Source organism: Amphibalanus amphitrite, unplaced genomic scaffold, assembly GCF_019059575.1.
Source record: "Amphibalanus amphitrite isolate SeventyFive unplaced genomic scaffold, NRLGWU_Aamphi_draft 000346F_arrow, whole genome shotgun sequence".
NCBI lineage: Eukaryota > Metazoa > Arthropoda > Thecostraca > Balanomorpha > Balanidae > Amphibalanus > Amphibalanus amphitrite.
Window position 1 is genome coordinate 560,749 of NW_024881841.1, and position 17,398 is coordinate 578,146.

The window sequence follows — 17,398 nt, forward strand, 5'->3', positions numbered from 1 at the left end:
TAGAAATGCAAACTTCATTATTGTAACATTGCATGTTCTATAAAACAATAACAATGGGGCAATCAGCACTGCTGTAGAAATTCTCTTACCCGGAGAGAACGGGATATGAGCCACTAATATTTAAGAAGCTGTCATGAACAAAAACGCTGTTGAAATATTCCACTCCGCCAGTTCCAAAAGTGATCGAGGAATATCAACCATTAACCAACGCTATTAGCATTGGACAAACTGATACTGCTGATTCGAAGCAGCAATGCAATGGTTAGTGTTGACGTCTTGACATCTCTAATAAATCGCTATAAAAAACTCGCAGTGCATCACTTGGTGTAAAATTATTCAACAGGAACTGGCGAATAAAGGCAGTCGTATCAAGTACAATGCACACAAGAAAGCGCCTTCTTCATCACTGCGACAAGTCTAGCAAACGCGCGGGAATGTTCTGCATAGTTTCAGTGCATCGCTCCAGGCAAAAACAGAGCCCATCCCGACATATCACATCACAGTGGAGACATTGTGCACAGCGGAGCGCTTAGAGGCGGCAAAAAGCGTGCTTACTGGCCCCTCTACAGTCTGCTGCCCCGTTCAGTAAGCGCTCACCGGCTTCGCTAACTGTCCGCTGTCTCCGCCATTCTCCAAGCACGCTCACAGCCCGTTATTACTTCTTCTCGTCGCCGTCGTCCTGTTTTTCCGTGGGTGTCGCTGGCGCCGCGGCCTTTCGCCGCTGCTCCAGACGCTGCTCCAGAAACGGGAACACGGCATCGATACAGGACCAAGAAGTCCACTCGTGCTGCTTGTGACCTGTGGACAGAAGGAGACGCAGAGGGGTCAGTCAGTGACATGGAGACGACCCCGGCCGATCAGGTCAGAGGTCAGAGCATCGCCAAGTGGATTTAGGGCCTCTTCTTTGACGATCAAAGACAGACAACAAATATCGACTAGCGGTAAAAATTGAAAATGAACAAAACATATTTCTTTTTCAAAAGTGTAAACGCATTTTTCAAAATGTTCTGTCGTTCACCAAGAAGTCAATCTGTGTGCGTCTCACCGTCAGTCGAATACGGACTGTCGGGAGCCAGACGGACAAAACAGTTCGTCTGACAGACCTTCAGGGGGACGGAGGGACAAAACTGCTCGTCTGTGGTCTGTCTGATACGGGGACAGACAATCAGGGCCCGGACGGACGGACGGGGTCGCTCCCCTCCGACCACACAGGGTGCGCCGCCGCCGGCCGTGCTCATTGATTACGCGCGCCGGCTGATTAGAATGGCCGTCGCCGCCGTCGGCACCGCGCCACAATGCCGCACGCCGCGTCTCGCGAGCCATTTGCCGGCGTTTTTGGTGCGGCGCGGCGGCGGCGGCGGTGACGCGTTTCCGCCGGGGCCCGGGGGCAGCCGCCAGCGGCGAGGTCGGTGCCCCGGCGGCTGGGGCGTGACCCACGCGATGACACAGGGCAGGGTAGGGGCGCCGGCCGGGTCAGGTCACCGCCGGTATGGCCCCCTTACCGGTCTGAGCCGGAGCGACCCGAGGGGTCAGAGAGGAGGGCAGAGCTCTGCTCTCAGTTGGCCATGAAAGTCAGTCTAGCATCGTCTGGTTATCGAACTCAACGACACATCCTACGTCACAGTGAGACATGTACCCAAGAGTGCAATATGTTCCGTAGTAAATACAATTTAATGGCTATAAAATCATAGGCTTTAACCTAGATGAGCGCCATAAGAAAAGGGCGTCAAAGGCTGCACCATTGTAATTTCAGCCAGCAAGTGATAAAATCTATTGAAGTTGCCAATTTGCATCACACTGCCAGCCGCCAGCTAGGGTGGTTGATAAATACACAGCGCCTCTTCTAATTGAGGGTTATGAAACGCAGCAGCGACCAACACATAAATAATACAAGTACGGCAATCACTGGTAATAATTGAACAAAGTGATCCGTAACCAAGCCGGATCATCTATCTATTCGCCTATTTATCTTGATTCATTTATTCACATTTCATTTATTAATTTCGTGGCAAAACTCACCATTCCAAAATTGCTATCATTGACAGTTGTGGCAACATTTGAAAGTGCACCAGTTATATCACACGAGGTGATTCGACAGTGAATGACTCTGGACTGTAGAATACTCCAGGCGTTACCTCGATAAGGAATGACTTGAGGATAGAACGGGACAGACTCTTTATGATGGCGGTATTTAACAGAGGACACGTCAGTACAGTGCCAGTGAGATGTCTCGGACCTCTGCCCGGTTGACGACATCATTAGGTGAGCATCGCGTCTGTGTCAGGGTCAACTGACTGCTCAGCGCTGACAGCGACCAGCCACGGCGCCGGTCGGAGGGCGGCACAGCAGTGATGGCGAGCGGCCGGCGCCTCCACTCTCTGCCCGTCCGTCCGGCGCCTCGCCGATCCCCGTCACGACCGAACACAGCGCCAGACGGCGGAGCAGTGACACACCACTTCTCGACAGCGTGAGGTCGCGCAATAATGAGCGTGGGTGACGCTTCAGAAGGGTCAGTTATTCATGGAACGGCACGGACGAGCGTATTCACAACATTACACCAGATGCGACGACCTGGTCGTTCCTCAAGGCCGACACACGGGTAGACAGGCACGACACGGCTCGGCAGAACAGTGCTGCTTTTGTTTTGTTCTACAAAGGGACAATAAGAGGTGTTTGATAGTCAACAGCCTGTGCTCGACACCATGTAAATGTTCATGATATAGTATGGAACGAGGTCAGAACAGTGAATTGAAAGTAAATCTTAGCATAAAATATTGATAAATGACTCAAGGACAACATTGTGCTATCCTTAAACAGTAATACCTTGACAAACTGCATAAGTGATAGCCCCGTGCACCACGTCGACACTAGGACCCGGGTTCCACCTATCCGCCCACACACTACAATGTTCCATGCTCGTCGTTCGGAGCTGACATCAGCACCTCTCATATTCCGACACATCTTCACCCGAACGAAGGTCGGAAAACGCATCCATCAGCGCCCGATTCGACGCGAACAGTGACGTCATTCGACGGAGAACGATGTCTGGCAACGCATCCCGCCAATCACCGAGCATACATATGCATGGCACTGTGTACAAAAGCCCCGGACGGCGGCGATTCATGGGAACTCTGGACGGCTCAGACGGCACGATTACGTTGCATCACTGGGCACACGCTCCAACAGATGAGCCGGTCGCCTCGGGCGGGGCACGGGCCGGCAGACACCAACACACTGAAGAGTCGGACGGAGCTGGCCGACGCAAAAAGGGCCACCCACCTTGGTGTGCCGTGTGTCAGGGAGCACACGAGCCTAGCGCGGCGCGTCACCACTGGACGTGTGCAGCGGTCGAGCCAGGAGGGTCGCCCGCCGACGGCATCGACAGTCCGCACCGGCCGACCAACGTGGTAAACCATCACAGACAGGGCCAGATAATGGTTTACCATCCTGAGACAAGCGTCGGGCAGTCGCAAACTATCAGAGACGGGGTCTGGAGTCCAGACCCCCAGAACTACTGTTCAGACTCCGGACAGTAGTTTACCACACCGAAACCGAGTGTCGGCAGTCTTCACCGCCCGGAGACAAGGTCCTGGCAGTGGTATACCGCCAGGTCTGGATAATGGTTCACCACCCGGAGACGGGGCCGGCCCGGGCGCTATCGGCCCCATCACGGTCATAGAGAACACGACCGGCATGGAGCGCGATCCATAACTAAGCCGCGCTAAAAACCGACCTTGGCGAAGTTCCTGGCAGAGGGGGCACCAGACGGCCAGGGTCAGTGGCCATTCGACGGGATAAGGATCTAACCAGTGAAGCAGGTCACCCCGCCGCTGCGTCTGTCAGAATTCGCAACATTATCTCATTGTGAGGTCATTCTCACACATGTTGACAGGTAACGACCACATTCATTAAATTCCATTACAACACATGACACTACTCTCACCATTGTTGACACGGTTTACGGGCCATAGCGCAACCCAACGAAGCCTCTGCTGTTGGAGAAAATTTTTCAGTCAATCAACAGGCGAAAAAAGGAGCAAATTATATCAGCCCCAACACGGCCGCACATAACTTATATCCGACAGAGCTTAGTAATGGGCTGTGAATAAATAGAGAACGCGCCGTTAGGAAGCCGCTGCAACAATGAAGGTGCATGGAAGCAATGGCGTCCGCTCTGCATTAGCCAAGCCGGATGTGGTGTGCTATCCGGCCATTCGACCCGACTCTCTGTAATCGGCAGGGCCAATGGACGACGGCTAACAAATGGACTGCTGCCGGCCGCCGCGGGGAGGTTGCCGGATCCAGTCAGCCCCGGCCGGACCGGCCTCGAAGAGAGCACCCATTGGAGGGCACGGCGAGAGAGCACCCCTGGCGGCACAGCCGGGACTCAGAGAATACACCGGAGCACACCTACCCGCGCCACATCCCGGCCCGGGCTCACGGCCAGGGGGCGTCGTTCCGCCGACCTGGTGCCGCTAACAGCCGCCGCGGCGGGTGGCGGCGCTTCCCGGTGTCATCAGAAACACCTCATCAATTTCGCGCCCGCCGCCAGCCGTCCCAATCAAACCACAGTCACGGAAATGGTCCGATCGGGACGCGCCCCAGGCCTTGAGATCACACCCGATCGGCAGCGGCGCGATACGCGCTGGAGCGCCGGGAAAATGTCGCAAATCAGCCGACAAAAGCGGCGCCGGCGTCCTCAGTGCGGTGACGACACGCGTCGCGGCGAGGACGAGCCTCGCCCGAGACCCCAGCCACTCCGGTCTGTCACAGCCGAGTGGTGCTCAGCTACACTGAGGCCTGTCGTTACATATGTACTGCCGACATACCTGAAGCAGCTCTTCTTCAGCCGCCGGCGATACCAGCGTGACGCAGCGTCCATGGCCAAACTGCGTCAACTGTCAACAACTCAACAGACCCGCCCCCAAGCACCGTAGTGCGACGACAGCAAGGACAGCTGCAGCTTGACAGTGGGTACACACTGCCCTCAGGTCATATCCCGAGTCGAGTCAGAGGTCACATCACCTGTCACCAGGCTTCTGGTCGACCTTATGACACGGAGATTGGGCACTGGATACTGGATAGTGCAACCATGGATGAAGTATTCCTAATCTTCATCCATGGAATAATAAGGAATACCTAATCTATGGTGCAACCGAGACAGTGTAGCGTCGCCCCGCCAGTCAAATGCATCCGAGACGCAGCCCATCTCTGACAAGGGGCGCCTCCGACTCAGCCCAACAGCTCCACCCCACCACCGTGTACCCGGCGCCACACAGCGCCCCTTCTCCGTCCAGGGGCGGAATGCAGACCACAGACCACAGACCAGACCACACACCACAGACCGCAGCGAGAGAACGACGAGGGCGGGGCCGGCGAGGGGCAGCTGGGAGCGAGCGGAGAGAGCGCGCCGCGCCCGCCGGTAACGACCGACCCTGCCGACCTCAGGTCAAGGTCAGCCGGAGAGCGGTGCAGATGACGGCTCAGAGGAATGTGGCTGGACGCCGGCCGACCCGGCTGACACCGGCTCTATCTCGTCTATACCAGTAATACCGCACGGCGCGGCTTACTCAGCCGCATGTGTTGATCAAGGATGGATTGGCTCCAGTACCAAACGACATGAGTCCTAGAGATTGCAATCCCGGAACGTTTTACCAATCCCGGGATCCCGAAAGTTTTTATTTCGGGATCCCGGGATCCCGGGATCCCGGTCTTGTCACTAAATGTCGTAAGAGTGATTTCCTACTGACATATTTTGCGTCTTTTAGCTTACCACAAACAAAGAGGCAACCAAAAGCCATCCTTAGACCATGTCATTTGCATTAAAAACGATTGAATTTGCGAATAAAACGTTTCGATTTGATTAGCATTAGCATTGATTCCCAATTGGCCTTCATAAAACTGTGCGTCGACCAGTACGTTTACTAGACGGGTTCCAGCACATCCACGCCTCACTCACTCTTCCTCTACGCTACTCGTAGTTAGTGCGACAGTTTTAAAGGTAGTGTGCCAGCTTTCCTGGACCGTATGGAGTTAATGGCCCAGATAAGGAGAACCGGATTTTTAGAACTTATCCATACCTTCAAAACTCATGGAAACGTCTTAAATTCTTCAAATTTTGAGTACCCCAGTGCGAAATTCGCCCCGACGGGTTGTCGGTCGTACCCCAACCACATTTCACACCACTATGAACAATAAATGCACACACTGAAATCGCTATTACCGATATGCTCATCCAATCAAGTTTCGACAAACCCGTTCATCATCATCTCCTGCGGTTTCGAACACGCCTGTTAGGTGGTGCGGTAGACCGCGCCCAAAGCCAGGGCCCCGGTAACGTGAGGTAGCCGAGTCGGGGCAGCGTGCGCTGACCCAAGCCGGGGCCGCGCGTCCTCCCGGTGTCATGTGATAGCCCGGGGCTGCCCGCGGGGATGCGGTAGACCGCGCCCAAAGCTGCGGCCCCGGCTTGGGTCAGCACACGCTGCCCCGACTCGGCTACCTCACGTTACCGGGGCCCTGGCTTTGGGCGCGGCTTCTGCTCATACTTTGTGGTGCGGTGGTGGTGCGTCGGGCCGCGCGCTCTGACTTCGGCCAAGAAAAATGCGTCAGCTGATCATTGTCATTTCTGCCACTTGCGTGTGGTGAAATGGGGTCATAACTTAAGAGACGGCTTTTTCATATCAATTATTTTACATAAAATCATATTTCAAACCATAAATAATGTTCGACAGCCAAATAAAAGAAACAATACCAATACAGGCTTACAGTTTAAGGCTCGACATTGTGTTGTCTACGATTAGACAGCTGATAACTCATTCCCGTACGTCGTAACTCTATAATGACCTTTGCTTATTGTCACATGTGCGCCGCATTCGCGATTGTTGCCGACGCCTGTTTGCAGGTCAGCCCACTACAGTTGTTATACATATCGAAAGACCGATAAACTTTTAGGCGAAAGAGGCACTATTCCAGGCCCATTTTTGATTTTTTTTGCGATATTAGGTAAAAACAGAAGCTTCTTATCCTAGGAAAAATAAAATGGGAAATCTTTCAAAGGTGGCACACTACCTTTAAGCCATTGCCATGCTGGTAGGTCTGTCTAAAAACTCGCAACCAGTGTACGCCAACTTTGGCAGCTCCCTATTTCACAATGTTTTCCAAACGTCGCTTGGTCACTTAACCTCTTTCCGGTTCCGCTTTCATCATTAATGTCTCTCAGAATTTGCTCGAAGTCGCTTTGAGAGCAGAGTCACTGACTGGGAGAGCTCCACTCTATACCGTCTTCAACGTCTGAATCAGTGAGCTGTGCCGTCACTTGCGTGACATCTGTGTCATGTTTCTGCGACACGAGCTCAAAGACTGTCTTGATGACCTCCTTTGTTCCGGCCACGGACGGGCAACTCAGAATCGCTGAACGATCTGTGATCCTGATAAAGATGTTGCAGCGCTGATGCTGCAATTTTTTTGGCGTTCGGGACCCTTTTTCGTACGTATTTAAGCGGCTTAACCGCTGTGGGTGATACCCGAGAGCTACCAACACGGTCGATTGTCGACGGCCAATACGGGGTGCCAGCTAAATAGTTTATCTGCTTTATGTCATGCAGCACCATAAACAGTGTAAACAAGAATCGTGCAGCGGCTGCATTCTTTTTGAAAAACTGATTCTTTTCGGGATCCCGGGATTGGCGGAATTTCGGGATCGGGATCGGGATTAAAATCCCGCCGGGATCCCGGGATCCCGATCCCGGGATTGCAATCTCTAGGTCACATGACACAGTTCATATCACGCCCATCAGATACTGACAGTCTCCTAGACACACGCCTTGCTGCAGCACACCGAACGCAAGACACGGCTGTAAACTCAGAGCAGCAGCAATGCATCACGTAAAGACAAAAAGAGCGTAAGGCCGACCAGCCGGTGGAACTTCCACTACAGAAGATCAACGTTTGTTTTCAAAACACCCTCACCAGATAAAACGATCGGAGAGGCATCGTCACGATTCCAGCAGCATGTCGATCAGATCATGTCCGATATAAAACAGAAGGCCATCGCGGTTAACAGCCGCCGACTGGTCACCATTTACTCACGTAGCCGGGGCCACTCGTAACCACCCACGCACCTCCTGGGTGTCCAGCTGGTGTGACCCGGTCAGGTCAGTAACGGTTCACCGCGCCGGCGGCGGTCGGCCAGTGAAGGCCGTCTCACCTCCCCGCGGGGCGGAGACGCCGGTCGGTGGCGACCTTGACGGTGGCGCGGCGGCCGGGGTCGTCCCCGCCCCGCGGACAGAGAGCACCCCACTGCGAAGGACGCCCCGGCGACCGGCTCATCTCACCTCCGACCGGCGCGGCGGGAGAAATGGGTGGGCGGTTATCGGCCGCCCTCCGAGTGATACCATCAGCGGCGGCAGGACGCCAACCGATCCTTATGGCACCGGCAGAACACATCGAGAATTCAGGCGCCGTGAAAACCACTACGGCAGTCAGTAACCACATTCCTCACATTCAGAGTTGAGGGAAAGGGGTGGGAGCTTTGTAGTCGAAAGACCGGAGCATTAGCTCATGAAGGCTGGGAGCGTTCGCAAATAAATGCTAAGTCCATTGGCCGTCACACAGGTCTGGAAGCCCGTCGATGGCATTGCAGACATTTATCTTCCACGATTACGAAATGCTGACATCGCTAATGAGATGACATCCATTTACGGCAAGACACAGAATGCAGAACCCGTTTTAGATATGCCGTAGGTACTAGGTATTGAGTGAAATCCGCCAGTTCATGAAAAGCTTAGACATTCAGTCGAACGCAGACAGCCGATTGAAGCAAGCAGCAAAATAGCTATGACCATCCGGAGCTTGCAGAGCGTTACGACAAATGTCTGATAATTCTAATTTAGACATGTCATGAAATTCCAGACGTAGACCAGGCAGTCTATGAAATTTGTCCCGATGGTTCTGTCTGGCACAACCCGCTCAGATTAATTGAACACCACCGGCCCAAGCACTGCGCCTTGTAAGACGCCTGTCGCCTGGCACGTCCACCTGTATCGACGCGTCACCTGTGTCGGGTCTCTGAAAAAGCTACCCGCGCGGGTAAGGTATACGACAAGGCGCGTGGGTGACGGGAGTGCTGCGTATCGCCTTCTGTGTACCGCATGCCACTCGTGCCGAACCATAGCCGGATCGGACGCGGGTCTGATACCGAGGTGGGGGATGATCATTGAACACGGATGCCTGGGACCGGACTGGACCGGTTATTACTCACACAGCAGCGGACGTGCATAAATAAGAGAGCAATGAGAGCAGAGCTTCCTAGACTCGGCATAGAGGGGCGATCACCATCACAACAGCTGAGGTCTACCGTTACTACCCGATACTACAACAACTTTGCTGGGAATAAGACTACAAAAGGAATTCGACGTCTGTCAACCATAATGAGACACTTCTGAATTCGATAGAAGTCATGAGAAGATTTGTTCTGAAGATATCTCCCTGGACTCTCGAGAACGGCAATCAAAATGCGACTAGCAATAAAACACCCATAAAAAAACTAAACCGTATTGCAAGATTCCACTACGAAATAAATATCTGTAATTATCATGCGCTTAGATAGATTGATGATAAATAATCAGTCGTTGAAATTCCAGCACCAGCTAAACACAGACGATCCTTTTACTAAACAATTCTTTCCTTTTTAAGGTGTTGAATAACTAACACCAAGCATCGTTTTCATAGTTAATGTCAGCCTAATAACTACGCCAGAAACAAGTGTGGAGATAAACACAGCATGGCCAGAAGCTTTAGAAACGAGCCACTTGTTCGTGTTCTGACGACCGGAGGCTAACAGCAAACCAGCGATGGTGACTGACAGCAAGCTAACAGAACATATAGGTCGTGAGTCGTCTGCTGTGCACTGCGAGAGAGAGAGAGAGAGAGAGAGAGAGAGAGAGAGAGAGAGAGAGAGAGAGAGAGAGAGAGAGAGAGAGAGAGAGAGAGAGAGAGAGAGAGAGAGAGAGAGAGAGAGAGAGAGAGAGAGCGAGATCACCGTCTGCAGACGTTACGATCCGTCGGAAGCCACGGAGGATTATCCCTGTGCCATACGACGGAAGCAGCTGAGAGGATTATCTCGCCGCGAGCTGTTGCGGTAGGCCCGGCGGCAGCGGTAAAAACCAGGCAGCGGCCCAACGAGAGTGGGATAATCCCTCGAACAAGGCGGGAGATCAGTGTACTACTGCGATAGCCCACTTCTGCCACCCGTGCAGACAGTTCTAACAGGAATCAGCAGATCATGAATAATGCCGCCACCCGTAGACCATGAATAGTTATGGCAGTCAATAGTCATTCGTCAAGATATCGGTACACTCAACAGTCAACCTAGTGTCACCCGTGCAGCATGAATGCAAAATTTCAGGGGACGCTTCTGTGTTGCAGGAGCGAGCATATGTTTGTCTTAGATTTAGATCCCCCATCATCTTGGCGACAATACAAATTTTAATTCCCACGATTGTAATGTTGATTCGTCCTGCATAATTTTTGAAGATCCAGTGCAGTGCGGAGGAGTCAGTAAAAATGGACAGAACAGTTATCAGACGGTGTAATTTTTCCTATTAATAATTGCGGTATCGCCAAACTATCAACTATCATCACAAGAAGATTGCAAGATCAGCTCAGCATCCATCAATATCGCATGCTGCAGAGTTTTAGATTGCAGTTGTGGCATGAGAAATGCAGGGTACTGGCACAATTCGAGCTGCAGGTGCTTCATTAAACATGAGGAACAAGGTCAGAATGCCACGAAAAAGTGATTTCTCAGAGTGATCGACACTGCAATAACGGTCGTCACGTTCGGATATTCGGATTTTAATTACCTTCGGGACTGGGGGACAGGGACCGGGGATTCTATCGGTAGGATTGGGGACGACCGTTCTGACCTCTGTTGGTGGTATTGGGCGACGGGACCGGCCTTCCAAAAGCTGCCAGGGGAGCTGGGCGATGGGAGACGGAATTGCCCTCCCTGGCCCCTACCTTCGAGGCTAGGGGATGGGGACCGGAGTGGGGGAAGACTGTGCTGACCCCTGCCGGCGAGACAGGGGGAAGGAACCGTCTTACGAAGGCCGGCGCACCTATGACCAGGGCTGCTCTGATACAGTGGATAACCTTGCCTCAAGCGGCAGTCTCTGGCGCATCCTCTGTTCACGTGACCAGCAGGGAGTTCCGCCACAACCGAATCGAAACGGTAGGGACAAGGATCTAGCAAGCGAGTACCACTGCGTGACACGGACTCGATGTCAGTCGGCACTTGTGATATTTGATGTATTTTAGATAAAAGTTAGATGTTTGGCATGCAGCAATTAATATATAGATTCGCACGTTCGCCGAAGTCGACATTATTAATTACAAAATACTACGGCTCATTCTAGATAGAGCTGCTTGCCAACAATAGCTAGATGTACATCAATGCTCATTGCTCAGTGCCTAAGGAAGCGTAAGAAAATGATAGATGAGATACCTCATTAGCATGCATGATCTGTGGGAAAGCCCGTCGTATGAGCTGCAACAGACTTTGGCATCTACCCACGCTACCGGACACAGTGAATAAGCTGGAATGTCAAGTGGCAAACCTACCAGGCGTTGAGGTATATATTGTAGTGTCTGTAGTCTCCGAAAACGGGCGACAAGTTCAAGAACCACGCAAAGGGCAGTCTTAGTGGTTGTGCCCTTTATGCGACAAACTATGAGCATCTCGAAGAGAGGCGTTCCTTCATTCAGGCAACCAGTTATTCCCAACACAAAACACATACTTGGGAAGGCTAGGAAGGAGAAAAGAGAAGGCGAAAGAGCACTGCTAACAACTCGAGCAGGTAGTAAGGCCAGCTGAGCGATATTACCGCAGCGTCCTTTCTCGCCAGATCGGAACTGACCGCTACTGTCAACATTTCGCACAATTTCCGTCCTCGGTCTGCCACGACCTACCAGTAAAGCACAGGAACTTGTTATTACGTGTGCGTACGGCGCATTGAATTACCCGGAACTAGAACATGACCTAGTTGCATGACCGAAACCGGACAATTATACGCCATTTTGGCCGCTTCATGACACCCGTGAAGGTCGGGGTAGTTGAACTGCTATCCTGCGTGACAAACGAGTTCGGTCAAGAATGTGTGAAGAAAATATAAAATATATGATGTAAGTACAGCGGAAGGCATAGGTAATAGGTACATTGTTCCACAATGCCTATGTTTAAGTGCGATTCCGGTTGGAAATTGGAGCCTACAATCATCGCCATTGCGCGCGTAACAATTGTCACGTCACATGCCGATCTATCTACATTCTACGTAGATTCGTGTGTATATTGACGTCCACGACAGCAGCAGTCTGAGCAGTGCGCACCTCCTCTCCCCTCTCCAGCCCGGGGAAGGGGCATCGGTGGCCATTTGTCTCGGTCCAGGCGACCCCCGGTGGCCTCGGCCCAAATGGCAGCCGACCGGCGGCTGTACTGGCTGCACGGGACCAGAGTGTAAATCACCACGCAATTGATATTCCGAGTGGATCGCCGCGCACGCCGTCACGAAATTATATGGTCGTCTGTAACCATATAATTGTTCAAAGATCATCATGGAGGCGCCAGCGCACGAGGGACGTTCATCTAACGCACAGATTGTGAAACAGCTGGGCCGCAGATTGAATGTGAGGTTTCTGCAGCAGCGGAGCTGTTTCGGGAGCGGTCTGAAAGGTGTGAAAAGGCCTGGAGGCGTGCCTACTGCGGTGTGAGAAGGGCCCCAGGGCGCACCTTGTGCTGTGTGAGAAGGGTCCCAGCGCGGTGACGGTTCTGACGCCCCTGGGTGCGCAGCAGCGGCGCTCCCCGACTGCTGAACGTGCATACCGAGCGAAGAATTACCAGTCCAATCAGACAGGCGAAGGAGAGTCACTGTCGAAGGAGACGGTCGTCGTCGCGGGAGCGACTCGACACTGGACAGATGGGACGGCCCTGACCCAGCGACAGACTCCGGTCACCCGTCACTGATGTACAGTGACTGAGACGGAGTCACTGCAGTGGCCCATCGACGCCGGCCAGTGACCGACCAGTGACTGGTGCAGATCACCGACATTGATGTCTATCATTCGTTCTTCACTTTGTGCCGCAGCCGTCCACAGTGTCACAAAAACTGTAACATCACCCCAAAAGCTCACATGACTGTTGAAAATAAGTCACTAAAGTCTGAAACATTGCTTTGTCACACATCAAACCGCCAGCGATGTGTACCCTAAACCAACGCCGGGTCTAGTATCGCCGATATAGGCACCGTAGTCCTACCTGACAGGCGATATTTCATGCTACCATCCGTGGCACCAGCGAGCAGTGGGATTTCCATACGTGGCACCAGCAAGGCCAACAAAGCAAGTGACGAGGGTCACGAGGCCATGGGGCGGGCAACGAAAATTAGGCACTATTCCAAACTAGAATGAAGGCAACGACCAACGTATCAATTCAGCGTGCTCCGCCTCAAGCATGTGGAAGATTTAATTGCAGTATCTAGAAAATGATGAACACGTTACGCACAGAGAAACTGGTTGACCTTTTGTAAAATTGCTATGTCGTGGATCTAAGAACACTATGTCATCCAGCAAACTCAACTATGCAGTAAATACGTATCCAGTAAATACAGATTGGTGACCCGACAGACGAAACTTCTGCTAGGGAACAGGGTAATTACGCCAGGTGAGCTCTGCAGCTATCGGAAAGAAGCGGTGGAGGTTAGACCCACAAAGAACCCAAAGCCCACCAGAGCCGTAAAGAACCCCACCGGGCGGCTGACAAAGAGCGCGGACCCGGGTCCACCCATCCGTGCGCCGGCGCCGGACGGCAGGAGCCGCTGCCCCCCGGCCGCCCTGTCCTGAGTCACTCCTGCCCACGGGACCCACGCTGACGCAAACGACCGCTCCCGGCACCTGGTCCAAGGCCAGCCATCACAGCCGAGCAGGTCGACCAATGGAAGCTCTGTCACCCGCACCCAGAGGCAATCCATTCCGGTCGACCGTCTCTGTGACCCAGCGACCCCCTCCCCCACTAGCCACTGGCAGTCGCCGGTTGAAGAAGGTCCCGCTGCGCGCTCATCCTTTACTTGCTAACCGAGGACTGCAGACGACCCACAGCGCACCAGCCGGAAGCCAGGGGAGCCGAGCAGCTGAGCTGCTCAACTAAGACGTTCAATAACACGCTGACGCAGTGAAGCTGCAACGCGGCGCAGTGCCAGGTTTCACAACGGTACACGGGAGCCAGCAATCGCTCTGGATCTGTGCTCCCGTGTGCCTCCTACTTGAAATGCATGCCGACGATAATGTGCAACATCGATAACCAGCTTACCACGTGGGATTGCCTGAATGGTTTACTTCATCGCCAGATGATGAATCTCAACAACCGATGAAGCGCGGCGTAACGATCACAAACAATATCGCAGCCAGTTGCATGTTAGCATATCGATATAAGCAAACGTTCTTTAACGATCATTGTGATGGAGTCACAGTTGTTTACTTCAATAATTCAATGAATTACATGAAAGCACAATAGCTGGTTAAATCTTCACAAATAAAAATGAATATGCAGAAACATGCAGGCCAATACTTCTGAACATCCAAGGTACGTTGCATCTGAAGACACCTCACACTTGTCTATTTATTTCATAACAACCACAGGCCGAGGCCCACATTAAGGCTGCAGTCGCAATAAAATTTCCCATCCCACCCCCTCAGGCATTCAACCCGCACTGCCCTCCCCTACACACATACAATCCCTCCCAGCATACATACACATACACCAGACGCGATCACAGAAAGTAAGTAGCAAAGAGTGCTGGCTGACATCAGTCGATATCACTCATTAAAAGTGCCCTGACTACTCGCAAAGCGGAGCAGTAGTGCTCTCCAATGACATGACGGCTGGGGCATTCCACGATAGATCGACCAAAGCCGTACACCCTCATATTTTATTTTTTGCTTAAAATTGGTCTAATGGGTTGTTATGGGCGGGGAAGCCAGCTGTGCCAAGGATTTTTTTCTTCGAACACCGGTTTCCGAGATATAGCCTCAGGCAATTCCTGGAGGTCACGCTGCAACCCTATGTTTGGCGGCTTATAACTCAGAAACTATTGGTTTTCAATGGTAAAAACTTTATATGGTTCAACTTGCAATCAACCAGCGAACGTTTTGGCTATCTCGGATTTTCGATTTTTGAAAATTTTGATCACGTGACGTCTTGATCTTTTTTCGAAGAGTGACCTTGATATGATCCCAACTGAAAGTCGCAATTTTGTCTGATGACGATTAAAGCCTTATCAATTGTCATTCATATGCGACAATAAAAAAGGTGGCTTTCGGCCTGCATTGACCTGAGATCAGGTCATTTTTATGACCTGTCCATTATTACGAGCGGGAGCGACAGCGAGATCTCGAGACTAAAGCAAGATAGCGACAAGTGGTAAACGATACAGGATTCACACGGATAAGGTCTACAATTTTTACTGAGGTAATTTTCAGGTCAGGTCAAAGATGACGTCACAGGCGTAAAAAGGAAGTCAAAATAGTTTTGGCTGTACCTTTTGATCTAATAAAGAAAGAGACGTAGAATAGGCAACAATCCGTTTGCTTTCGCATAGCGCCAGTTCGTTTTGAGTTTCGATACCGATGACCTGAGGTCAGGTCAATTTCTTGACCACCCCATTATAAGTTAATTGGGGGAAAATCAGCTCCCTTATTTTTACACTAAAACGCGTCGGAATTGCCTAATCTACCATGAGTGACTCCATATGCGACTAACTTTGACTATCTTGACACCTTTTTTGCTCTTGGTCAACTGTGAAGTTGCTCTTGGGTCATGTGACGTCATTAAAGGTCACCAAATGTTTTTTTGCTAATAACTCCTTACGGGTTTGAGATACAGCCGCGCGGATAGGCTCATTGTGTTCAGCTCGTCAAGGCCCATCGATTGATATATATATATATATATATATATATATATATATATATATATATATATATATATATATATATATATATATATATATATATATATATATATATATATATATATATATATATATATATATATATATGATGACCTTAAGGTCACGTGACCTAAGGTCAACTTTTGACCTTGACCTTTCGAGGTCAACATACACATGCTTCGATGCGGATCGACGAGAGGATCACGATGGTGCTATTAGTTTGTTCCTAGCTGGGATACTTCGAAAGTTATTCGAGAAAAACTTCATATATATATGTAGTGCCGATATTTAGACTTTCTTTTTACCCCTGTGACGTCATCTTTGACCTGACCTGAAAATGACCTCAGTAAAAATTGTAGACCTTATCCATGTGTACCCTGTGCCGTTTACCGCTTGTCGCTATCTTGCTTTGTTCTCGAGATCTCGCTGTTGCTCCCGCTCGTAATAATGGGAAGGTCATAAAAATGACCTGACCTGAGGTCAACGCAGGCCGAAAGCCACTTTTTTATTATCGCATATGAATGACAATTGATAAGGCTTTAATCGTCATCAGACAAAATTGCGACTTTCAGTTGGGAAAATATCAAGGTCACTCTTCGAAAAAAAGGTCAAGATGTCACGTGATCAAAATTTTCAAAATTCGAAAATCCGAGATAACCAAAACGTTTGTTGGTTGATGTTGAACCATATCAAGTTTTTTACCATAGAAAACCAATAGTTTCTGAGTTATAAGCCGCCAAACATAGGGTTGCAGCGTGACCTCCAGGAACTGCCCGAGGCTATATCTCGGAAACCGTTGTTCGAAGAAAAAAATCCTTGCCACAGCTGGGTCCCCCGCCCATCACAACCCATTAGACCAATTTTAAGCAAAAAATAAAATATGCGGGTGTAAATTTTAAGTTTTTTTGGTCGATCTATCGTGGAATGCCCCGGCTGGAAGAAGTCTGCCTCCGAATGCTCGTGTAAGAATTTGTTTAGTTGGTTGGGTAGTCGAATAAACAAGCCACACTTCACAGCGTTAACTCTGCCAAATGGGACATGAAAAAGGCCTGTGTGCCGAGAACGCCTAACCTGAGTGACAAGGCTGAATTTCGCCACCAGCTCGTGACAGTCAATCCGGCCGCTAAAGATAGAACGCATAAAAGTTATATCAGCCTGTGTCATGCGTGCCTTAATTGACTGACATCTAAAGTGATTTAAAAGGGATTGGTAGTCCAGAGAAGGACACCTACCCTGTGTTTTTGCAGCTAGCCACATAAGAAAGCGGTGATTGAGACGCTCTAGGCGGGCCATGTGGGTTACAGCAGCCCCTGACCATATGACGCTGGCATACTCAATCACCGACCGGACGTGGGCGATATAGGCAGTCATCACGGGGCGATGGTCGAACCTAGTTCCGCGCA

At 51.1% G+C, this 17,398-nt stretch overlaps 1 protein-coding gene across 1 annotated transcript in view; it reads right to left on the reverse strand.

The window, feature by feature from the left end:
* LOC122389180 (cotranscriptional regulator FAM172A homolog) overlaps window positions 1-17,398 on the reverse strand; it is a 48,712-nt gene continuing 31,314 nt past the window's right edge. Inside the window, exon 9 of the mRNA XM_043380945.1 lies at window positions 1-798. Coding sequence (XP_043236880.1) covers window positions 656-798 — 143 coding nt within the window. The 3' untranslated portion in view covers window positions 1-655. The remainder of the gene's footprint in view (window positions 799-17,398) is intronic.